At 41.2% G+C, this 14,879-nt stretch overlaps 1 protein-coding gene across 1 annotated transcript in view; it reads right to left on the bottom strand.

Annotated features, from left to right (window-relative positions):
* Positions 1-6,119: 6,119 nt before the first annotated feature.
* The window catches only part of SH3BGRL2 (SH3 domain binding glutamate rich protein like 2), a 54,519-nt gene continuing 45,759 nt past the window's right edge, over positions 6,120-14,879 (bottom strand). The window contains exons 4-5 of the mRNA XM_030859354.2: positions 13,471-13,551; positions 6,120-10,522 (exon numbers count right to left, since the gene is read on the bottom strand). Coding sequence (XP_030715214.2) covers positions 10,511-10,522; positions 13,471-13,551 — 93 coding nt within the window. The 3' untranslated portion in view covers positions 6,120-10,510. The remainder of the gene's footprint in view (positions 10,523-13,470; positions 13,552-14,879) is intronic.

Genomic DNA, 14,879 nt, shown 5'->3' with positions numbered 1-14,879 from the left:
CTTGTCTTCCATTAGAGGTAGATCTTTTAGGGTGAGTAAATAGGTCAGATTTCACAGGGTTTTTTTTTTTTTTCTTTCAATTTTCTGTTTGCCACAGGAGTAAATTAAAAACAAAAAGAGCTAATAGCTCTGTTCTTTATGGAAGTATTTGGTTCTTGGTATTTATTGTTTGGGAATTCAAGAGAAATTCTAGTGCTAGGCTAAGATTCACAGGTTGGTGAATATCCTCTAAGGAACAGATTACATGAAGAGTCATTTCTAGAAGCTTTAGATATATTCCTCAGCATCATGCTTTTTCCTTTAAATTTCAACAGCTTTATAAAACTGGGAACCACAAAGTAAGGCTGACTGGAAGTCAAGGTTACATCCTGAGCGTTGCATCTTCCCCTAACGTTTATAGTTGTGACAAGACACTCACCAGCTTCGTTAGCAACTTAGTTGCTAGCTTCCCACAACGGATACCTGTTAGCCAGGCATCCCCACTGCTTGTAATGCAAATTTTCACTTCAACTACCTACACTTCACAAAACGTGGCTCATCCTTTGCTCTTAGTGAACATGGCTAATTCCAGATGAAAAGTCACTAAGAGAATCCTTTTATGATATGTGGCAGCTATCACTTTATTGTGTCTTAGCTCCAAATTCAGGCCCCAGTGCACGTTCTGTAATGATGGACAGAACTCCTTTAAGCATCTTTCCTTCACAGTGAGCCCGATGTTGCGTTCTCAGTAAAGAGTGCTGGAGGGACACTGTAGGACCAAGGGGATGCTCCTGTGGGGCTGCTGCGAGATGGGTCAGTGGTGTCGGTCTGATGGTGCTGCTTTAACTCGGGCCCCCAGAACACCTGGTGCCTCGGGGACCTTGTAGCTCTGGCCTGGCCTGGTGATGACCAACCTCCCTGCAAGCGCCCTTGACATAGACACACATGCTTCAGGCCTCCTGCCAGCACTGGCACCTCATCTCCATCTGCAAGCACCTGCTGGCCAGGGCTCACCTGGCCCCGCCTACACTCCGGGGTGCCGGTCGGGAGGGTAGGTTGGGGTTCGCTTCCTGTTGCCAAGCAACCGTAGAGCACCACTGCCCTGGGGGAACTGTGAACCTCTCAGCCAGCCAGTAGGCTGTAACTACAGCAAACTCTGAAGCCCAGCCACCCTTCCTCCCAAGTTTGTCCTTCCTTGGGTATTCTCCTTCAGCCCCAGGGTAAAATATAGTTTTCTTATACCTGGGAGTTACCCTTTCATCAAAGTTTAATAATTCTTGATATTTAACTTCCCCTGTTTAAATCACCATGGGGTGTGTATCTCCTGATTGGTCACAGCCTAATACAACACGTTTCCCACTTAGCAACCAGTAGTTGTCAGCAGAAAAGACACAAGGCATCAAAGTTACCAGTGACACCATAAGAAAAAACTAGACTTTTCAGTACATGGCCATATAATTAATCGTCAAATAGACTACTGAGCAACACTGACAATCCATGTATTTCATTTGACTGTAGGGTCAGCTTCTATCTAACAAATTTACTGTATCGAAGTAAAAAGAGGACATATAAGTAATTCCTCTCTCTTAATACAAAACTGACCCAGACCAAATAGTATAAGATAAGAAACACCCAAAAAAAGCAGCTTCTGAGATACTAAACAGTACACACTTATGCTCACGGGTAAGGTACAAAGAATACTACATCACACAAACGTAAATATCAATACAGGTACCAATGTAGTTATCAAAAAACTCCACACGATGGTCTTAATACAAGATAAGAGATAGGGATCTGGTTTTTATAACATATTTGGGTTTAACTGGTGATTGGTGATTATGCCATTTCTGAAATAGGAAAGGGTTTACTCTGTCCTTTCTCAGAGGTTTACAGGTAAAAGATACAAACCAAGGTACAAAGAACAAAACAACCAAAAAAACCCACGACTTATTAGCATAGAGTTCTTGGGCTTTGGCTGGACAGCTTATTCGGTGACTTACGTCACCACACAAAGGATGCTGTTCCAACCAGCAGAAAATTAAAATGTAAATTATAACAATAGCATATTGAAAATACTACCCAGTAAAGGGCCATTTGCAATGAGAATGACTAATAAAGTTTTCAGTAACACTGGAGGAAACTTAAAATCCATTCTGTTAAAATGACCCAATTTTAGGAAGATAGCTGTCTCCCTGGGTAGGCACTACTATCACCCAAATTCCCCTTTCATCCACTTGTCATTTTGTCTGCACTACCTGATTCCAGTAATACCTGTCCATCCTCACTGCAGAGGTAACTGTTTACATTTTGGGGCTCGGGTAAAGCTGTCCCTAGAGAACTGGGTCACTCTGGAATGGTCTAAGAGGCAGCCTGGTCCCTAAAGGAGTCAACGATAGGGAACTGGTTTCCTGCTGTCGTCATTCAGAAACTGACCACAAGTCTGCATGCTGTGGTCATTTTACCTGCTAAATACGTAACCGCTAAAAGTTCTGTTTGCCCAGTCAACTTATGACTAGGATGGGAAACCTGTCAGTATTCGGTTTCTCATTTATGACTGGGATCCAGTAGAATAAATATTTCTTAGGCCTGCAAAACAGTACAGGAAGGGAAGAAGCAGCCGGAGTCCTTCCTTCCTTCTGGTTGCCAATCTGGAGAGTAAAAACATTGCTGTTGTCGTCACTCTGTTCCCCCTGTACATGTTGGTTAGGCTGGGGCTAGGAGCGGATTGGGTGAGAGTGGTTTATCCCCAAAGACAGGCAGGGAGAGAGAAAAGGACGCATCTGGACTAGGGAAACGGTGTCGATGCTGAATTGGTGGTGTTTCTGCCCCGGCTCTCGACCTCGGAGTCACCTCTGAGCCTAGCTGTGGACTGTCCTAGAGCCCATGTATTTTAACCTGGTGATAATATTAGCACACAACATGAAATGGATTGACAGGGAGAAAATTAAGAGAAAAGTATCATCCCAACTGAACAGATGGGAAAATAGTATCAATAAGCTAAATCAAATTAGCATGAAAAATGTGTCTATCATTTATCTCAAGTTGTTCCACCCATTCCCAAAGGCTAAATCCTTCCTAGGTGTGGTAGCTCATTAAAATGACAAATGAAGAGCCCCAAAGCAGCATGCAAAAGCAGCTACAGGAAACACAGATGGCTGGCATCTCTTGGTTGGCAAAGGCTGTACTACAATCACTCTTTTATTTCAGGGAAGGGTCCCAAACTAAATCATTCAAAGAAACATTCTACCACTTAATGAGTACCGTTACCACCAATTGTTTTCATGATCAGAATAATACAGGCCTTCCCCCCAAACTATTTGGCTAAGAGAGTAGCAAAAAGAAAATGGTTAAAAACCCTGGGCAGGGAAAGGAAGCTATTCTCCCTTAATATTCACATTCTGTTTTAATCTGTGGCAATGAGACCAGAATGAAACTTTTAAAAGCATATTATCCATATATTCTTTCGAGCTCAAATGAGTTTTACAGATACAGAGAACTAACATTTTAGGAAATCTAGGACAAAATCCTATTAATATTCATCACTGTTCTGCAGATTATAGATGGTATCTGTGTGATTCATTGAAGTCCCTCTTTTTTAAAAAAAAGAACAAACAGATAAAGGCCACCATGACTTAGTTGGACCGATTCAACAGGGGACATCAACTTTACGTGACAATACAGGAACGAGAGGCTGGACACAGAGAGATGTCTCGTGTTACAAGGCACACACATTACTCTTCTTATTCCAGGAAAAAACCTCTCCCCCTTCACGACAAAAATGCTTCAAGCTAGGGGGACAAAAAGCAAAATGAGAAAAGCATTTATCCTTGGCATCAGTATTAGAAAATTATATTCCAGAAGAGGTTCACATTTCCTTTCATATAACAATTAAAAAAAGGAGATATTTTGCCAAAATGCAAAAAAGCATTTAAAGGTATTTCTTTCTCTACTGGAAATTCAGGTAAAGAGGCTGGAACAGAACTGTCCAAGAGAACTAGAACGCAAGCCATATACGTAATTGAAAATTTTCTAGTGGCCACATTAAAAAAAGACAAAATTAGTTTTTAATATTTAATTTAACCCAACATATCCAAAATATTATCACTTAAAACATAACCAATATAAAAATTAATAGATAGCTTACAGTTTTCATACTAAGTCTTCAAAATCTGGAACATATTTCACACTTACGGCACATCACAAAGTCAGTGAGCCACGTTTCAAGTGTCCAATAATTCTATGTGGCTTGCTGGTACCACACTGAGCAGCGCTGTTCTGTACTACAGAGCTTTCATTTCCATTACATTAATGATGATAGATATTTGCACTAGAGCTTTTTCAGTGGAAAGTTTGGTTACAGTGAGTTTTATCATTATAGAACCCAAAAGGATGTATATTGCAAGAGTATGGACCGCTGTTTTAATAAAAAGGTCTAAATCTTTGTGTCATTCATTATAAGCAGTACCAAGTTTTCAGTTAACATGCTTTCAAATGTCAGGGTCCTTGGTCTATTAAAAATGCTGTCCCCTGGGCTTCCCTGGTGGTGCAGTGGTTGAGAGTCCGCCTGCCGATGCAGGGGACACGGGTTAGTGCCCCGGTCCGGGAAGATCCCGCATGTCGCGGAGCAGCTGGGCCCGTGAGCCATGGCCGCTGAGCCTGCGCGTCCGGAGCCTGTGCTCCACAATGGGAGAGGTCACAACAGTGAGAGGCCCGCGTACTGCTAAAAAAAAAAAAAAAAAAAAAAATGCTGTCCCCTGATTAGCAGGGGCCTCAGAAAAGAAGACTGCATTGTAGTGTCCTGTTCTTATACCTGCCAACCAGTTTACACACATGAAAACATGCTACTACCACAACATACTGGGTTATAGTCACATGATGGTCACATTTCATTCAGATTAAGAATTAGTTAATTATGAGTATAGGTTCAGTCTAGTCTCCTATAACTCAAATAAATCATTATGCAGGGGGTGGGTGGGGAAGTAGAAAAGAACAGCTTTATTGCTTTGCCAGGCAAAGGGGGCCACAGCGGGCTAATGCTCTCAAAACTGTGTGTTCTGCAAATTAATCATTTCTTAAATGTCCTTTTAAGTATAACATCATTTTGGCCTATCGTTGTAAGCCTATTCTATGTTAACATAGTAAGGAAATGTGCATATATAAACATGCAGTCTATATAAAGATTTCCTTCTGGTTTAATTCTGTAGCAGAAAACCAAATCATGACATTAATTTCCTACCAAATAACTGGAATTGATGAGCCTTGAAATCTCTTTAAAGAAGGAACCCTTTGAGAGCATAGAGAGGTTTCCAAGGTGTATCTTCTCTTGGCTGATATGCTGACAAGGTGAAAATTAGCATGCAATAAAAACACACAATATCTGTGTTTAATTTTATTTTCTCCAAATAGAATAAAGTTTCACATGCTTTTTTTCATAATTCTGGAAATAGTTTCAGAAGACTTCCACTCCAAATATGGTTTCTCTCTAATAGGTGAGCATTAACCAGGAAAAGGTTAAGTATAAAGAACTTTTAAAAATTAATAATTGAAAAAAAATAAAATATTCACTTATTTAAAAAAAAAAAATTGAAAACACACCACCATAGAAAAAATGGTAAAAGACACAAAGGGGGATTTCCAGGAAGAAACAGTAATTCCCATAGTAAAAACATGTTCACCTTATTAGTAATCAAATATATGCAAAATGAAACCACAACGAGATACACACCTCAGCTTGACAAAACTTTGAGTCTGATGATCTTAAATGTCGGTGAACATTGAGAGTACCAGAAATTCTAGTACACCAGTGGAGTGTCAGTTGGTACCATTACTTTGGAAAACAATTTGGCCTTATCTGTTCAGGTTGACGATGTGCTTTATTGCACGTGTGACACAGCAATTCTACTCAAGGTATACATCTACTTGTGTATGTGCACCAGAAATCACATAGAAGAATGTTTGTAGCAACATTTCCTTTCTCTATTTCAAAGAAAGATGTATTTCCATATTCAGCAATAGGAGAAGGGAAAAATTGTGATATACGACAAAATAATACTTAGCAGTGAAAATAAACAAGCTAGGGCACTTGTTTCAAAATGATTATGCCCAAATGCAATGACCATAAAAAGAAGGTGACAGAAGAACAGAGTTTAATTCCATTTATTAGTTTTTAAGGATATGTACACAAAGGTAAAATAATAAAGGACAGGAAGGCTATGATCAACATGGCGTTCTGGATGGGCTCCCGCTATCAAACAGGGACGAGACAGGGTCAGGGAGGGAGCACACAGAGCCCCAAAGGAAAGGCAGGCGGCTGGTGGCAGACACACGGGGGTGTGTTTATTTTTCTTTATATGTCAGTGTATATATTATATACGTGTGTGTGTACATATTTATTCTGTTGCTGTAGGAAATCATTTTAAAAATTGGACTGGTTGAAACATACAAAGAAAAAGACTATACAGCACATTTCAGATGACGAACCATCGCTTGGAACACTGTGAACTTACCTGTTTCTCAAGTCACTGCCACTGTCACTGCTGCTAATTCTTCTCCGTTTCTCTCCTCTTTGAGGGTGGAGACTATTGTCCTGCTCAGACAGTCCCTGTCACATTCTAGGGGTTCAACACACGCTGATTAATGGGATGACCAAACTAACCTGGCCTGCATTTCTAGAAAACTAGGAAAACTTTGAAAATCTGGGTTACAAGTGGGCGGGGATTACTTGGCTTCTTTGGCTTCACAATTTAGTGCACTTCTGGAAACTGACAGCCTGTTCTCTTTATCTCCTCCTTCACCCTCCCTCATCTTGGAGTTTAAGTTAGAAATAGTTCAGCGATGGGCTTAACCTCAGACGCTGCCTTCAGAAACGTCTTCTGCCTTCAGAGGTGTTTGCAGCAAAGGCAGCCCTGCTATTAAGGGCTGTGGCTACACTGTACTTTTCTCCTGCACGAAATTAGGGAAGGGAATCCACAGCCCATCGCTTCATTGTACTCAAGAAACCACCGTCATCTATTTGAACCAACCAGGGGATGAGTGATTTAACGCCATCCTTCGTCCTGGTCACTGTCTGAGATGATTCTGCAGTCACCTCCAACACACACACACAACCCCAAGTGTGTCTCCTCAAGTACTCAAATGATCCATCTGCATTTTTACAACGAATCTGCAGCTTTCAGGTATGGGGTTCATGATGGGAGCAGAAATACAGCATCCCAGCTAAACAAGAAGGTTTCAACCAAACACAGAAGCAAAATTAGAAAAGGTGTAAGAAACGGTCGGGAACAAGCACTCCATTTTCAGAATATGTGTTTTCTGTAATTTATTCCTCTTTAATGCTGAATATAAAATCTGAGATTTCACCAATGCCTTTAGAGACAAATAAATGCATACAAATGGAAATCTAAACACAATAATTTTGCAGATCAAAGTGGGCTCTGACACTTTAGAAAAGATGTAAGCATTTCTAGAAAAAGCAAAACCCTATACAGCAAAATCAAATTAAAAAACAAAACAAAACAAACCAGAAAGAGGCTTTGGTACCTTTCAACAAGGAAGGACAAAAATAAGTTTAGTTCGTTATTAAATTCATGTAATATAAAAACATGTATGTGGGAGTGTTGAATAAATCTATAAAACAGAAACAAATCTAAAATATATTAGAGCCTGAGAGAAAAAAAAAATCCTCCTTTTCTCCTTTTTGATTTTAATAGAATACCAGAATGTGGAAAAACAAGTACTTCCCCAACTAAATTTTCTTCTGGTCTGCATATACCTAGCAGGATGGCACTCTCTGTATTTTATCTCATTTTAAAATGGGATAATTTGATTTTTAGCAGCACATTTTCTTTGCCCCAACAAGCCTACTACAGGAAATAAAAATTCTGTCTTAAAATGCTTTTGATATTACATCTATGTCTGCAATTCCCATCCACTTCTTTCCTAGATTTTTAAGACTATGATTATTCAGATCTAAAGGCAGCTAGTTAAAGAAGGGATGAAGGGCTTCCCTGGTGGCGCGCTGGTTGAGATTCCGCCTGCCGATGCTGGGGACAGGGGTTCGTGTCCCGGTCCGGGAGGATCCCACATGCCGTGGAGCGGCTGGGTCCGTGAGCCATGGACGCTGAGGCTGCGCGTCCGGAGCCTGCGCTCCGCAACGGGAGAGGCCACAACAGTGACAGGCCCGCGTACCGTAAAAAAACAAAACAAAACAAAACGAAAAAAGAAAGGATGAAGAAAACCATTACAGGTTTGGAATTCAGCTGGTAAAACACAAGTAAGGACACAGTGCAGTCCCAGAGGGCAATACCTTAGGTATTGCCTTAGTCCTAAGGCAATACCTTAGGACTCTGCAGAGCCTGGGTACTGAGGGAAATGCAACACAGTGTGTTTCTAGCTTGCTCATAACAAGCACAATACCAGGTGAAGCTGGTCTCTCCTATTTCTTTGCTGCTCCAAAAAAAAAAAGTGGGGTGGGGTAGATGATCTGTAACTGTGGTAAATAATTTAGCACTCCTATTCATCTAGTCTGTTTAGGACAACCATACTGGGCCTACTACAACCAGAGTAATTCAGAAGTTTTGAGACAAACAATTCTGAGTAGCTTTCTTGGTCTAGCAGGTATTGAATTGATCCTACAACCCCAAGACTCAATCTTACCAAGTTGCTTCTCGGTAGTCACTGGCAAGAGTAGACAAAATGTAAGTTAGACCACTGCAACGTTAACTTTTAAAAACTGCTGTATCTTAAAAAGAAATTCTAAGTCTTCTTAGACTTTAACACGATATCCAGTTCAAAAACATTTCCTGGTTAGTCCCTGGGATTTATCAAGTGGAATTTGACCTGGATCGTATTTAATGCCAACTAAGCAGTCACAGCCATGATTTTACAGCAGCTTTCCTTGCAGAGAAAATGGTGGATCATATATCTGTTCCAGTCATGTAGGAATCAGTGGCATGCTTTCCTTCTGGTTGTAGTCCTGGGATGCAAATCTCAGGCTGGGATGTCAGCTTTAGCATTCAACAAGTTCTTTAGAATAGGAGGGAGAGAGAACACAGGTGACAGGGACTAAATTCTTCTGTTCTTTCCATTTCTTACAAACTTCCTGCTCAGAATCAAAAGGGCAGGTCCACCATCAGGACACTGAGAATAGCAGAATATCTTAGGCAGCACTCTGAATTTATTCTATTCAAGACTATTCCCAGGTTTGGCAACTAAAAACTCTAAAAAAATGTGAGCAGGGACAAGGATGCAGAAAAGAAGCCTTTGCCCTAATGAAGTCGACGGGTTCAGCGTTTGTCAGCACCCACTCCAAAGGAAGGAGAGATTTCACATGCCAAGTACAATTCAGAGTGAGTCTCTGACAGCCCCTTTCTCGTATGTACTCTGTTCTGAAAAATCACTGGTGTTCATATATGGAATGAGAACATGTATCTATGTTACTCTGAAAATCCGGAACTGTGCATTGGCCAGAAATATGAACTGGCAGTGTCAGAGGACCGATGAAAAGTAACACAGGAAAAAAAATTAAAGTGTGCAGCAATATTAGTATCTTTTAATATGCCTCATCAATCAAGGGTTCACAAAATATATCTAACCGAGATCTTCCTTTCTCGAAAAATACAATCCCTTTGCAAAATATATAAGCAGCTATTAGTTGGGGGAGCTGCGTTTAAAAATATATGTGCACTTACGCATAATAAGTTGCTAGAGCTGAAATGCCTTCAGGTACGAGTCAGATAATGTCCCTATAAATTAACTATCAGTGCACCTTTTTAAAGATATCTTTTAAGTCATCTTACACATTAGGTGAAACTTTTCCTTTGTAAGAGATAAAAAAGCATTTTTTTTTCCAAATAGCAATTCTTTTCATCCCTGTCAACTGGTTCTGATCACACATTGTTGCAACAGTGATTTCTGGAAACATCTGTAGGGGTTTGGAGGATTTAGGGGGGGGTAAGAATTTCCATTACCAAAAGGAGGCTAGAACATCTAAGTTTTTCCTACAGTTATGACAAAGCACTGGAATAGTGATGCCTGTGAATCTGCAGCAAAGATCTTTAGCCCTTTGTCAACCAACATTGCTTTTTTTCCTTTCTGATCAAAATATTCTAAGAGCCTGGCAGACTAATTTCAAGGACACCACCTAGGCGGCCTGAAGAGAAGCAGGTCTGAGCAATCCTGGCATCAACTACAACCCAGGGCAGATCCAGTACTTTCTCTCTGATGGTGCCACCTGCTTATCACTCAGTTATTCAGGAGGCACACCTGTAACAGGTGACAGTACCTCCGGGTGAGTGAGGCAACTGCAGGCAATTCTGAAAACAAGGAAAAAACCCACCACGGGCCTGATTTGGCTTAAAGCACTCATGCAATCCCATTAGACCCATGTCTTCCCAAAACACCTTTTCCGTGGCAAGCAAAGTTACTGATAATGCATGTGGCTTCTGTCACAGTGATGCATTAGGTAAGCAGGTGTGTGCTGAGTACCAGGGGCGCTCCACAATGCATCTCCGTCCTCTTCCGCTTGTCTTCGCTAAGGTTCTGCCTATTTATTTAAAAAAAAAAGCCAGTTATTGCATTGTGCGGGCAAGAAATTTCACCCTGGCGGTGATATTTTAAATGTCAGGAACAGAGATGTTGGAAATCACAAGAAATCACCGCCATGTGATGGATAAGAGCAAATAAATCCTGGGTTCAGGGATCAGAGCCCAGAGTTAAGTCACACCCACCTGACCTGCCAAATATAAAAGTGGAAAGAAAGCCACGTGTTTTCAACAACTGAGGAAACTCCTCTGAGGTACTGTTCCACTCACACCTGGGTGAGTGGCGTGGCCGGGGGTTACCTTACTCAGGGGCCCTGCGGAGGGTGACCTGAGGGGACGAACGGCACTGGAATGGCCATACCTATTGGTAAATAGCTGATACCCCTCTCCCCCAAGTGCTACCATGATCCAGCCACTGGATGGCTGACCCCTGGCATCGGCTGGGAGTGGGCCTCTGAGACCTGCTCCCTGGCTGGTCAGTGCTCAAGGTTTACTGGTGGTTGCGTATTTTCAATATCACCCCTGAATGGCAGGGATCCGAAAGCAGAAACTTCCATTTCAGGCTCTGCTTTGAATCTGTTACGATAAGAAAACTGATGATTTTCTACCTGAAAAGTATTGGTGAAAAGGCCTTCTTTTCTTTTCGGTAGGTACCACGGTGGGCTCCAGCTGGCCACAGAAGGATGTGGGACCCCCCCCCCCCACCAGGGCTGCAACAATTCAAATTCTGGAGAAAAGTGGGAAATCTGTATTTTAAGTATCAGCAACCCACCTGAAGTCTTTAAAAAAGAGTCCGTGCAGGACAAACACATCCAGAACCAATGTGGCCTGCAGGCCGCTATTCTGTGGCCTCCTACCCTCCTCTGCCCCATCCACTTTGCAGAACTGCCCAGGGTCTAGAGTTGGGTCTGTGAATGTTCTTTTCCTACGGACCTTCTCTCCCCTCACTGTGTGAGAGCAATTAGATGCTAATGGAGTCTTTATACGTCCCCTGGCAGGCCTGCTCGCCTGGTCTTTCGTGTGTGTACTGCAGAGAGGGTAGGAAAGGAGACAGGAAAGGGGGCTCCATCTTTTGGTACATCACACCCGTAAATGCTCCGTCTAGGCCTTAGAGGGTAGACTGTATAATGAATTACTACCAAGGTACAAAATGACTAACTAAAAAGGGGGAAAATGCTGACTCGCTCTTAAAGATATTTGCACTTCTTTCCTACGGAGGTGAAGTATGAGTTGCTATTAACCCTTAAGGCCCTGAATGGCTCACGAGAGGGGATGGCACACACACCGGCACCGTGGCCTTCCACTCTGGTTCCGTGGGCCCCTGCTCATGTCTGACTGACTCAGGTGCCTGAAAGCGGGGGGCTGAATGGGTGGAGGTGCCTAGCGCTCTCACTGACCGTGGAATGGTCTCCTGCAATCAAGCAAACCTCAATGCCATCAAGACCAACTCCAATCCCATGACCGTTAAGTCATGTGAGAAGGCATATCCTACAGGTCACAGGTTTCCTGAGAAATTTCTAAGAGAATAAGTATTTTCAAAGAGTAAAAAAGTCAGCCCGAAGCCTCTCAAAGGAACCTACATCTTCAGGGAAAATGAGAACAAAGATGGCAAGCACGCAGTATTTTTCAAAGGTTTTTGCACAGACGCTGGTGTCCGCTGGATTTATGCATCCGTTAGACTGCTCCCACCCCAGTTTTTTCTAGTTCTCTGAAGATAAATCTGGATGGTTTACATGTCTTTGCACGAAACATGTTACAAAAATACTTTCATTTTCCTAAGTATTGCAATGTTCCATCTTTATAAAGATAGTTTTAAGCGCCTTTAAGGGTTTTCTGTGTGGGTTTTGTCTCTTTAAAACATGTGCACAGAAACCACCCACAAGCATCTGTGGACTTACTGATGTATAACAAAGCATGATTTCACGTCGGCGAGGAACTACAGGTGCTGTTGTATAATTTTTATTATTGATAGTCTCTGTCTTCCTCCCACAAGTGTTCCAGAAACGGCACAAATCCTGGGGAGCCTCAAAAGACCTATTACTTACAGATATCAAAGTTCCCAGCAATGTACTTTCATTTCAATTCAGTGTTACAAACAGAAGCTTTAGAATTCAGTCTCAATTTGAAATACAGTCAAAACCTCAATTGCTATGTATATAAAGATTGCAAGGAAATACACCAAAAATGTTTATGTGGTTTTCTCTGGTGACTTTTTATTTTCTCCTTTGTACTTTTTTGCATTTTCCCAATTTTCCTACATGAGCCTAGGCTACTTTCATAATCAGAAAAATATAGTATTTCTGAAGTGGAAATAACAATCAAAATACTGCCTTATTTAATAAAGAAATATTATTTTTTATTTTGAAAGTGAATCCACGTGCTTCACAAAGTTACCATAATATATATCATCTATAGCTCTAAATATTAGAAAAGTTTGAGCCTTTTACATTTGCTAAAAGACATATGACACAATAAAGTGGCTTCGAAAACACTCTGATTAGTTTAGGAATTGCCCTTTTTTTCAAGGTTGACCATTTGTTACTGCAAACCACGTCCCTTCCAATGTAAAAGGCTTAAATTGCAGACGACCTTAAACACATGGCTTTGATTCTATTTCAAAAAATGTAAAGTAATGTGAACTTGCACTTTAAAATAAAAAGCACCTACTGTTTTTTGCTACCTTAAATTTTTCTTGGAAGAAGGAGATATAAATTATAAATAAACTGAAGTTTAAATAAAGATAAAACTCTAATATACAGCAACAATTGAAAATGGGAAAGAAAAAAAACTGGCTTCCTTGTGTGTCTTTATTTACCCTGAGCAGTCCTAACTGTGTATTTGAGAAAGCAAAAACTGAAAATTTAGGAGACTAGATATGCACTCCTTCAACCTCAATCCCTAAGAAGAACTCAAGAAAGATACATTTTACAACAAGAAAAGATTGACCTACCTTTGATGCCAACTGTGATTTGAGGCCTAAGAATGAAAAGACTGTGTTGCTTTCCTTGGATTCAAAGAAACTGTCATAATCCTAGAAAAAAGAGAAGGAGAAAATAAACAAAAGCAAACGATTGTATTTGGTGCTGTTGACAAAGTCTCTATGTAAATAAAAAAGGTACCACTACTCCATCCAGGCCAGGGAAAAGGTACATAAATCTACCGGATTTGCTCTGTTTGAGCCTCAACATTTGAGCATGATGATGAAGGTAACAACTTTTTAATCCAAAGTCTGTGGCAGGATTAAAATGTAAAACATTGAGGACAGAAACCAAATCAGAACATGCCCCCTCGAGTGTCAAACTAACATTTCTTTGTGTGGAATCACTCTGACAAGGTTTTACTTAAGCATTTCAATCTGAAAGGCTGCCTCCCAATTCCACTCTTGATGCTTTGTTACCTAGGGCTTAAAACAAGAAAAAAAAAATCACTGTGTAAACAGAAAAGCCATAAAGGTCTCCGTGTGTCAAAGTTGAGCGCTTCTATTCTGCTTTTGAAGTTTTCCACATTCCTTGAGACTGTCTTCAGAGAGAATAAAAAGATCAAACAAAAACTAGAGGAAACTATATTCTCTATAACATTTATCTTTACCTCACAGAATCATTTTTCTCCTCCTTGTTTCAGGAGAGAAGCCATTAAGGAATTCTGGCCAATGTGTTCATCAGTTGTTTTCTTTTCAAAAGCTTGCATGTGTTAATACTATTGGACATAGTTGCTAAGGCGATGTGAAGCAGTCTTAAAATTGGAGAGAAATCCCTTGGATAATTTTAGGCAGAGGGTAAACAGCACAGGCAGACAATGATGAGAATCACCTGTAGGCAACTGCTTTGTGCTTAGCGCCAGAGCATCAGCACATCCTTTAATCCCAGCTACCGCCCACCAGGTTAGAGACTCGCGCAGAGCAAAGAAATACGGTACCCAAGTTTGACAGCCGACATGTAACAAAGCTGAGATTTGGGCCCAAGTTTCACTGGTGTTGAAATCAATGCTTTTTGTATGCTATGATGCTTCTTGCCCAAGAGGAAACCAGGTATGGGGTACCCTGTATATCAGAGTCACTGAGCCCTCACGAACCCACTGCTGAGCTGGGTCAATAGCATGACAAATACTGGTGAAACCTGTTTAGGAATCTGAACGAGAGTGGATGACTTAGAGTGGAGATCTGCTTCTTGCAAAGCAGGCCTCAGCTGAAGAAAAAGCTTTGAATTATTTGACTCTCTGTAGAGACTCTCTTGTCCAAGCGCTTTAGCAAGTTGAGCCTCGTGTGGTTTGAAGGCAGCTTGATTGCAGTTCCCGGTCATCTCAGCCTCAGGCCTTGCGGGCACTGCTCCTGATCCTGAAGCGGTCACTCCTGCTGTCATT

This window comes from Globicephala melas, chromosome 14 (genome assembly GCF_963455315.2).
Source record: "Globicephala melas chromosome 14, mGloMel1.2, whole genome shotgun sequence".
NCBI classification, from domain to species: domain Eukaryota; kingdom Metazoa; phylum Chordata; class Mammalia; order Artiodactyla; family Delphinidae; genus Globicephala; species Globicephala melas.
Note: the sequence above shows the minus strand (reverse complement) of the source record. Positions and strands in the feature narration are given on the sequence as shown.